This window comes from Aspergillus nomiae (genome assembly GCF_001204775.2).
Source record: "Aspergillus nomiae NRRL 13137 chromosome Unknown contig00627, whole genome shotgun sequence".
Lineage (NCBI taxonomy): Eukaryota > Fungi > Ascomycota > Eurotiomycetes > Eurotiales > Aspergillaceae > Aspergillus > Aspergillus nomiae.
The window spans coordinates 1-10,279 of NW_015378682.1; the positions used below are offsets into that span (position 1 = coordinate 1).

General features: G+C 52.5%; 4 protein-coding genes across 4 annotated transcripts; 2 read left to right on the forward strand and 2 right to left on the reverse strand.

Moving 5' to 3' along the window:
- Positions 1-840: 840 nt before the first annotated feature.
- Positions 841-4,692, forward strand: ANOM_011527 (GTPase-activating protein BUD2; the record flags this gene model as incomplete). Its single annotated transcript, XM_015556783.1, has 2 exons — positions 841-3,667; positions 3,725-4,692. The coding sequence occupies 2 exons, from the start codon at positions 841-843 to the stop codon at positions 4,690-4,692; spliced, it is 3,795 nt and encodes a 1,264-aa protein (XP_015401275.1).
- Positions 4,693-5,464: 772 nt separating this feature from the next.
- On the reverse strand, positions 5,465-7,318 carry ANOM_011528 (WD domain protein; the record flags this gene model as incomplete). The annotated part of the gene is made up of 4 exons (XM_015556784.1): positions 5,465-5,738; positions 5,804-6,620; positions 6,677-7,177; positions 7,285-7,318. The coding sequence occupies 4 exons, from the start codon at positions 7,316-7,318 to the stop codon at positions 5,519-5,521; spliced, it is 1,572 nt and encodes a 523-aa protein (XP_015401273.1). The 3' UTR covers positions 5,465-5,518.
- Positions 7,319-7,559: 241 nt separating this feature from the next.
- ANOM_011529 (uncharacterized protein) lies at positions 7,560-8,942 on the forward strand (the record flags this gene model as incomplete). The annotated part of the gene is made up of 1 exon (XM_015556785.1): positions 7,560-8,942. One exon carries the CDS (start codon positions 7,560-7,562, stop codon positions 8,940-8,942), a length of 1,383 nt encoding a protein of 460 aa, XP_015401274.1.
- A 53-nt stretch (positions 8,943-8,995) lies between these two features.
- Positions 8,996-9,975, reverse strand: ANOM_011530 (uncharacterized protein; the record flags this gene model as incomplete). Its single annotated transcript, XM_015556786.1, has 3 exons — positions 8,996-9,398; positions 9,510-9,882; positions 9,935-9,975. The coding sequence occupies 3 exons, from the start codon at positions 9,973-9,975 to the stop codon at positions 9,066-9,068; spliced, it is 747 nt and encodes a 248-aa protein (XP_015401272.1). The 3' UTR covers positions 8,996-9,065.
- Positions 9,976-10,279: the final 304 nt, after the last annotated feature.

Below are 10,279 nucleotides of genomic sequence, written 5' to 3' on the forward strand. Positions count from 1 at the left end.
AAGAAAAAAAGTAAATTATATTATTTTAAACCTCCTTTCCTTGCCCTCTTGAATGTGCCTCTCATAAGCTTTTCCCTTCCCCCATGATATCACGCTACGTACTGGTTGGTTTGGTTGAACCAATCTTTGCCGCCAACCGACGGTGACCTTAATTCCTCCTACTCTCTGCCACTACCACCAACTGCCACCACTACCTGCCATTTTCTCCAGAGTTTCCCTCTCTCCGGGCTAACGTAACCGACCATGCTTCCCACTAACAGCGACTTCGTCCCGGTACATTGACAACTCTCGGAGGCCTGGTTATTCACTGCTATTGTTAACCTTCTTTCTTTTTACATATAATTTTTTTACCCTCTTTTGTATTTTTTTATTTTTTTATTTTTTATCTTTATCTTTTATCCTCCCCAACTCTGCTCCACACCACACTTCCCTACCTATCGCCTACGCTTTTTCCCTTAAATATTACATTCCCCTCACTCCCTCCCTCCCGCCGCCCCTGAACCCAACCGGCCGTTCGGGGGTCGTGTCAGTTCTTGGTCCCCCTCAGCTCTCGTCCTTCGCCTGGATTTTTAAACGCGCCGGCCTTGACCGAATGTGCGACTCGACTTGTCGACCTCTCCCCGGACTCCATGCGTTCAGCTCGTGACCCATTGGACGACACAAACCCTCCCATTATTCGAGGACGGTTGCGCAGCGTGCGTTGGGTGCCGACATCTGCAAGGTAACAATTTACATGAGTACATGTGTGTGCGTGTGTCTGTCTGCGTCCTGCGTGTTTTGTAGCGACCGCTCTCGAGAGTGCCGCTACTGTCCGATTTTCATCGTGCGTGACGGAACAAGATGGAGCCCGAAGGTTCAAATGGGCCCAAACGGAACTCCATACACCAGGGTTTCTACAGTCGCCCAGTGGAACGGCGTCCAAGCAAAAAATCGTCATCCAGGGACCGTCACGGCATGGTCTACCCCGAGAGCTTCAGGGATACAGGCATCCGCACAGTAACGCCAGACTCCACCACGGAGACCGCGAATCATTCTCCTCTCTCGGACGCGGAGCATCTTTCTTCAAGCGCAGCCCCTTCGCCTCGTGTGACCGCCAGAACGAGGCCTGCCAATCTAGATACCCGTCGCGATTTTCAATCTTACCACCCCGCGGGCGATGAGGAAGAATTTCAAGTGGAATCGAAGAGCCAACGGGCGCGATCGCGAACTACCACTTTGGAAGATCAGCGCAGTGAGCTCTCCCCGAATTCATTCTACCTCAAAACCCGGAGCCGTCTAGGCTCCGTCAATGCCGCAACGTCCCAGACAAGACACTCAGACGAACCGACCGGCTCAATCGGTTATCCGTCAATACAATCGCCCACCTATCTGAGCCACACCCTCGGACGTCATCGGATCAGCCGAGCCTCCGGGGGCTCCAACTTCCTGGCGAGTGTCGCTACCAATCCACCACCGTCGCCTTTGTCGAGTACCGATTCTGCGAAGATCCTGCAGCTGATGAAGACCACATGCGGAAGGATGCATGGCATTCTTTCCTTTCGGACCGCCAACACCACGGCTTGGACGTCCGGTTACTGCGCGATCAACGTTGCTACGGGAAGTTTGATATACCAGGCCAAGGGAGAGCCCGCATTAGCTAAGACCTTGATCCCAGACCTTCGCGGCTGCCAGGTCCGCTCCCTCGTCGACCCCGAGCTCCGGACGAACTATCTCAGCGTCTCTACATTTACCTCCGGTCTTGGGGTGGAGTTGAGGCCTCATGTGAGCGAGACATTCGATTCATGGCTCGCTGCGTTGTTGTGCTGGCAACCAATCAGGCCAAAAGGTGTCCAGAATAAGATGACCAAACCTCAATCGGTTGCAATCGGTGACCGTCGTCTTGCCGACCGTCGAAGAAACTCTGAAAGCACGGTTCAGAAAGAAGCGGCCATTATCAAAGTGGGCAAGATGCTCCTATGGGACAGACCAAATGCCTCGGGCGCTCGACCTTCGTCTGGTCGTCGGGTTTCAACGTACCGTCAGCAACGTGCGCTCTCGTCAGCCTGGCAAAGGGTCAGCTGCACGCTGCAGGAGAATGGCGTTTTCAAACTCTTTACCGAATCTGACATCACATTTGTCCACTGCATCCAGTTATCTCAGCTCTCCCGGTGTGCTGTCCAGCGGTTGAACTCATCCGTTTTGGAAGACGAATTCTGTATTGCCATATATCCGCAGTATGCGGCGCACTCAGTATCGGGGCTGACACGTCCGGTGTATCTATCCCTAGAAAGTCGGGTGCTGTTTGAGGTATGGTTCGTTCTTTTACGTGCCTTCACAATTCCAGAACTATACGGTCCTGAAACGTCAATCGAGGACAATCCGGCGAAGGCTCCAGGGTCCGATTCTACCGCTGCCTCTATAGCGGACATGTTCCGGATTGAGAGGATGCTCACTGTAAGAGTTACGGAGGCCAAATTATTCCGTAGCAAGTCGGAGGAGACCCCTCGAAGTCGCAAGCAATCCCGGTCTCATAGCAGCTCGACGCCAACGGGCGCCGTGAACGATTATTATACTGAAGTCTTACTAGACGGAGAGATCCGGGCCAAAACCGCCGTCAAGTACCGCACAGCAAATCCTTTCTGGCGGGAAGATTTCACTTTCAATGACCTCCCGCCTGTCTTATCCCAAGTTTCGATACTTGTAAAGAACCCCAATCCGACCCAAAAAGACTGGTCACTTATCGCGCATGGGTCGTATGCATTGAATCAGGATAGCTACCCTATGCGTGTGTTGGATGACGTGGAGCTGTCCTCTCACGACGCAACATTTGGAAGAGTAGAACTTCGACTGGATGACCTGGAGCCGGGCGTGGAGGTCGAGAAGTGGTGGCCGATCCTTGATGATCGAGACCAACCTGTAGGAGAGATGCTGATGAGAGCTCGGATGGAAGAAACTGTCGTTCTTATGTCCCATGAATACACTCCAATGTCGGAGGTTCTCCATTCTTTCACCAATGGACTTTCCATCAACATGGCCCAGATCCTATCTTCTGAACTTACATTACTATCAGAGGCGCTCCTGAACATCTTTCAGGTGTCAGGGACAACTGTGGAGTGGATATCGGCCCTGGTCGAAGATGAGATTGATGGTGTTCACAAGGAATCGACCGCGAACAGGCTTAGATATACTACCAGGATCCATTCCAATGACACAAGAGAGTCTGGTCAGGATAGAGAAGTCCTCGTAAGGGATTTGGGGCGGACGGCAACCGTGGAAGCCAATCTCCTTTTCCGAGGGAACTCCCTTCTAACGAAGGCGCTGGACTACCATATGCGTAGACTAGGAAAGGAGTATCTCGAAGAAACAATCGGAGAACGTCTACGGGATATAGACGAGAGCGATCCGGAGTGTGAAGTAGACCCTTCTCGCGTGCATCGTTCGGATGATCTGGAACGCAACTGGAGAAATCTCATCTCCCTCACCACCAGTGTTTGGAAATCGATTGCGGGTTCCGCGTCTCGTTGCCCTTCCGAGCTGCGACTTATATTTCGTCATGTCAGGGCATGCGCAGAAGATCGTTACGGCGATTTTCTTCGCACTGTCACCTATAGTAGCGTCTCGGGCTTTTTGTTTCTGCGGTTCTTCTGTCCAGCAATCCTAAACCCAAAGCTGTTTGGGTTGCTGAAAGGTATGCTTTTACTGGCCTCTAACCGTTCAATTTTTACGACTAATACATTCGATGTAGATCACCCTCGCTCTCGAGCCCAACGTACTTTGACCCTGATTGCGAAAGCTTTGCAAGGATTGGCCAACATGACTACGTTCGGGAGCAAAGAGCCTTGGATGGAGCCTATGAACAAGTTCTTGGTAGGCAATCGTGCCGATTTCAAACAGTTCGTGGATTCAATCTGTGCAATACCCGCCGATCGACCAACTCCAATCGTCACCCCGTCCTATGCCACCCCAATCCAAATCCTTGGCCGCTTACCTCCAACGTCACGGGAAGGGTTTCCCAGTCTCCCTTTCTTGATAGACCACCCTCGCAGCTTTGCGATTCTGATTCGGATATGGCTTGAAGGAGCACCTGAGAGGCTTAACGAGATAGAGGATCTCGACCCGGCACTCAAGAAATTCCATGAAATGGCGCTTCACCTCGACCGACGTACCAAGGAATGTTTGAGTAAAGCCGAGCAAGCAGAGCGCCCAAGTGGAGATCTCGAGGTCAAGTGGGAAGAACTAGTTGACTCTATGGAACGGTCGGCCACTTTCTACGAGGAGAGCTCCAAGCCCACCACGCCGGCCACGGAGACGGCAATTGCGGGATCTGCGTCTATCACCGGAAGTCACCGAAACTCAATCGGCTACTTTGCTACGCGGCCTTCTCTACCTCGCCGGTCGACCGATTATGCCGCTGACGGTGGCGATGATGATACCCCTCCAAGCTCTTCGTCGGCTACGTGGGACCAGAGCCGTGTGCCTTTCTCGATCCCACGATGGTCGGACACACGTGATAGCACTGGGAGTTCCAAGAATTCTTCGACTTATTCTCTTGAATATCCAGACTCCTCTAAGCCTCGCCGGTCTAGTATAACCAGGGAGACAACGAGCAAGTACCGATTCTTTGATTTTGTCCCGGCTACATCTAGACGCCGGGCGAGGGACCGAGAGCATGCTCAACAGCAATCCCGAGAAGAACTCCGAAATGAGTTTTGACGGGCAACCTGGGCTACCTTTACCGGCTAACCCATCTATATAGCCCTTTCGCAATCTACACCTCACGGTGCCGACACCAGGTGACGTGGCTGTTGCATGTTATCACCTTTTCATCCTTCTGATCTCTAGCTTCCTCTCTGGGGGCTTCCTCTTCATCTCTTCACCTTGGAATGCGTTTTGGCTTTGGTTTAGGCAACCGTGGAGGCTGAACTGATCGTCCTTTAAAACTTTTAGCAGGCGGCAACGGTTTTGTATAACACGGCGGATCTGTGCAAACAAATCCCTGCATCTTACGGTGTACATTCTTCCTTTTCCCCTACACATGTGCTCATGACTTGACGCGTTTCCCTTCTACTTCTCCCGATTTTTGGAAAGCATTTGTCATGGTGTTGATACCCTGCTCTGATTGCTGTTTTTGACGTGGGAAGCGAGAGATCCTGCGAGTAACGCTGGATGTGAAATATCACTGTCCTGGGTTGCTGTGAACGGCAAGGGTCTTGTTAAACCAGGCTGTTGCAAAAAACAGTGTCTCGATTTGTGTAAATAGTGTCTTTCCCTTCACTTTCTATTTTTGGTATAGACGAAATGAGTATCCAATTGTGGCGGATAGACCACGATTCCTGCTGGTTGAAGTCCTTGATTCATCAATGGTTTATATATGCTCACTTGAGTTCTGTACAATCGGTAACCCATAGACCATGACATGCAACTTAAGTAACGAAGGGACGAACGACCGAGCAAAACATGCCATGATACAAATATGTTTAAAGTATTCAAAAAGGCAACAGAGATCTGCAAACATATACAACGCTCACGATATGGCAATTCACATCCACAAACATATTTTTCCGCTGGCTGTACCACCGGCTATCCAATTCTTACTCCGATGGAAAACCGCAACGGCGGGTACGGCAGTGATGCCGTCGCCTCCGAGTTGGGCCAGTTGGTCACCCGAACTACTGTAGACGTCGACGAAGCGATTCATATTTCCGATGCAGAATCGTTGGATATGCGACTGAGGGTTTATTTGCCATTGAGGACGGAGACTATAAGATGTTGGGTTAGTCCTCGCTTTCACCTGATAATCGTTATTTTTGGATAGGGGTCATACATGGTAACCCATCGTCCAGTTTGGCAGTTGTGCCGTACCACCGTGTCGGGCTTCATTTCTTTATCTGAAAGGGTATGTCCTGGCTTCCAGGAAGCAATTCCCTTGGCGCCAAAGTCATACAGCTTTAGGCTGTCGTCGTACGAAGATGTCGCAACCTGTCCGGCGCTATTGAACGCCGCATGAGAAACTGACAATCGACTCTGGTGCTCTCCCACAGGAACAGGTTCGCGACGTGATAGCTTCCGGATATCCCACAGTCGCATGGTCCGGTCCAGACTAGCCGTCGCAAAATAGTGCGAGTGCGTCGGGAGTAGCGAAAATCCGCCGATCTTCTTCTCGGATAGACTCCAGACGGTTACCGAGTCTTTTTTGGGTGTACGCATATCGTATCGGCCAAACTCACCCTCCAGAGTAGTCCAGTAGAGAGTGTTGGGGTCATCAGCAGCCATGTCCAGACCAGACAATGGAACATCGTCTGACGTTGAATCTGGCGCGTACCGTTCCACCGATGTGGTTTTTTCCAGGTCCATTTCTCGGATAGAACTGTCGTAACTGGCTGTATATAGATGAGTCGGTTTGGATGGGTGGATCACCATGGAACTTATTGTGCGGGTATGTGGCTTAAGGGTCGTCAGGACTGGATCAGGGTCGTCGTCCTCTTCGTCTTCATCGTCTTCCTGCTTCACTGAGGTCTGCTTTTCCTGTGATGCGTCCAGAACACCGAGATGACCCATCTTGTCTCCAGCAAAGATCAATGGCTTGGTCTCCGAGGGGTGGAATGTCATGGTATACACTCTCTCGGGGGTAAGCTTGATTCCTATACCACAGTTAGCATACGAAAGCAACGCTTTGCGCAGCAGGTGTATATCATACGGTTAGGCTCCCAAGCCTCCCACAGCTGCAATTCACTCATCTCCTTCCTCAAAGCTTTCAATTCCTTATCCGTTGTCTTCTTGATATCATCATCGCCAAACGTCCGCTGATAAGGCACCGCGACGCCTTTCGTAACAACATCCACACCAAGCAGCCCATCCCCACTAAGCTTTTGACCCGAAACGAATATCTCATCCAGTGAGAATGGATCCGACTTCCTCACTCTCTTGGCCCTCTCCGCCTCCTGATAAGCCTGGTGCTGCTCCTCTGCCTTCCGTTTCGCTACCTCACTATCCGCCGCGATGCCCCTCAGACGTGAGGACATGCGCCGCGGCACAGGCGACTCCTCTTCCTTCTTGACCTTCTTCGGTGCCGGCTTTTTCTTCGCTTTTGTCTGGGCCCCGGTCGCGCGATTCGCGCCGTCGGCGTGAAAAGGGATTGCGCGTTTAGCGACAGCTGCTTGAGAAGCGCATCGCGCTCCGCGATATTCGCAAGCCGTTGCTTTTCGAAATCGGATATCTCTTCGTTACCCATGGCGAGACGTTGAATATTTCTATACCACGAATATTTGCGCTGGTCTGGATTCGTCCGATTGTAGCACTGCGCACCGGCGCGGAGAAAGTCAGAAACGCGCGCAGGCATCGCGCTGTCACGTGAACGTTAAGAGCGGTAATTGGCTTTTACCTTAAGCTGTGTTAACCTCCATGCCGAAGCGGCAGAGGCAAAAAGTCAACATAAAGCTTCATCATCACAGCATTCCTCGACTAATAGACGCCTGTTTTTTTACCCCCGAACTGTTTATATAGATTATCTGCAAAGCATGCTGAAGGGTCTTACATTGCTACGGTAGAAACTTTTCGGCGTATTTGTCTATACGATCGCCATGAGTGGCCATCTTCATCGCTCGTTGCTGGCTGTGACAACTCGCAATTCCCTCGCCCCGTTCCTATATCAAACTCGCACACTCTCTGGATCTTTCTCGCGGTCGCTACGATGTCCCTCACAGGCATACTCTACTTCGAGTCCCAGTACCCCCGACGACCCGTCCCGGACAGAATCTTCCCAGAATGACAGCAGCGCAAATACGCCAGCGGACTCGCAGCCGCAGACTGAGCATGGCAACGAATCCACGGAAAGACGCAGCTATCTGCATAAACGAGCGGCCACGGTCTCGAAAAGAACTCCCCACGTGAAACCAAACCCTCTTACCATGACCCGCGGCGAGAAACAAGTGTTCAGCGACCTGCTGGAACAGCTGGGGGCTGTTCAGAATGACACACCGACCGCCGAAACGCAGAAGCCGGAGCTGAGTGAGGAGGACAAGAATGAAATGGCGCAGATCTCAGAGATTTTCGAGGAGGTGCTTAAAGACATAAAGCAGAAGAAAAAACGCAAAAGTGCGACGACGGATTCCGCGGAGGGCCAATCTGCAGAGACGGATACCCCGGTTACACTCCAGAATCTAGAGTTGCAGGAGAGACTCCGGAAGTCCGAGTACAGTAGTGAGGATATCTCGGAGTTGCTGGAGAGCAATCAGATCTCCATGGAGGAGGCGATTGAGTTGGTTGTGAAGAAAGAGGCGGGAAAGATTGAGAGCGCCCTCCGGGCGGCCATTGACCAAGGCAAGGAAGATACGGGCGTGTGGGACATTTGCAGAGAAAGGATATTCTCCATGCTGCAGCACCTCGGGGATGTCCGTCTTGCACAGGGTCTTGATGTGGGCCAGGATAAGAACCAAGTGGCCCAGGCCCCTACGGAACCCTCGCATCTGGAGGTTCCCGAATCGGTCCCGGTGGAACCCGTCGTCACGGCTCTATATCCCAAGATGCTACTCGTGGCCTTCCGTCTTCTCAACTTGCACTTCCCCAATTCCCCGCTTATCAGCCAATTCCGAGCCACGATCAAGTCGCATGGCCGCGCCTCTGCCGTTCTAGGTAGTTCGACAGGGCTTTACAATGAGTTGATCTACTTCTACTGGCGCGGCTGCCACGATATCCCCGGGGTGGTTTCTCTCCTGCGGGAGATGGAGGTGATTGGCATCGAGCCCAACCATCGCACGTGCGGGCTGTTAACCGGAATCGTCAACCAGCGGGACCGGGACTTGAAACAGCATTGGAAGCGGATGCGTAATGAGAAGCGTGGTCCGCGCCGTGAGCCGTGGTGGGATCTAGCGCCGAATCGGAAGGCCGTCCGCGAGTTGCTCGGGCCAGAGGGGTGGATGCACCGGATTGAGCGACGAGTGCAGGAGAAAAGACCTTCCCAGTAGCACTGGTCTCACGTGTCCAGAGCATATGAACATACTGTATATTAAGACAATCACATAATAGAAGTATAGAAACACCCACCAAGACCGGATGTAGTAATAGTACAAATCATACAGGGCCACCCATTAAATCTTCAATCCCCAGCTCCTCCCCAGCCCTATAGCCGTGGACCCCACGAACCCTAAACACTGCTTGAATCCGGTCAGCTTCTCCCCAATGGCAGCACTATCCTCGACACGCCGCTCAACAAACGCCTCCGTCTCAGAAAGACCAGGACTCTGATCCCGGGTCATAACCACCTCCGACGAAGCATAAATCGCCGCAACAGACAACCGCTTCGTATACCACGACGCATCGACCGAAGCATCACCAGCGAGCGTCAAGATCTCCGACGAAAGCGCATGCAACTCCGACAACGAGAGAGGGATATTACCCGCCAGCGACATAAGCGCCAGAGCCTATAACAAAGATCACAATCAGCCACAATCCATACCCACAGCCAGAAGCATTGCGCCGCAATCCCCCCGGTGATAGGTAGCAGAATTCGAGACAAGTAGGGGAGCACATACATCCTGCCACTGATGTCTTATCTCGGTGTTCATCCTCAACCTCTCCATGAGCAAGAGCTTCGTCTTCTCCTCCACGGACAACTTCAGTCCGGCCTTCACCCGCTCATCCTTTTCGAAGAGCCCATTGTCCACACTTGCGCGCAATAATCCTCGACGACTTGCTAGCCAGAACAGAACCAGGTCGAACTCTCCGCGGGGGAGCAATTGCACCGACACGTCTAGGAAGCCGCTATCGCGGGCGCCGAGAGTGAGGGCGTCGCGGGTGAAGCCGTGGGTCGGGACGTGGCGGAGCGCGGCGGAGAGGATGGTAGTTTGGGAGTTGGTGTATTCGTGAGGCGGGGGGTCCGGGTGGTGTTCGGAGTGGTAGGGTCGTCTAGTTGGTCGTGAGAGGGGAGAGGATGTGAGGTGTGTTGGAGTAGGGTGACGGCGGGCTGGTCGGGTTTGGTGCTGGAGTTGGCGAGTGCATTGGGGATGATGGAGCGGGTGGTGCGGGCTAATTGACGTTTGGAAGTTGATAGGAGGCCGCGTGGTAGCGGGTTAATGGTGCGGTTGTGCCATGGTTATTGGGTGTTCGTGCTTTGATGTTTGGTCGTTGCGATGGAGGGTTTGGGTGTTGTCGGAACTTATTCTGTTGGATTTTCTCGGGTGGGCTTAAGCGGTGGCCTGAGCGGAGCCAAGATTGGACGTTGACTGGAGTCTAGTAAACCTCTTCCTGTCAGATGATGTACGATTGTGGTTGCTTTCTGGTAACCGGGGTTTGGGGAATGTTT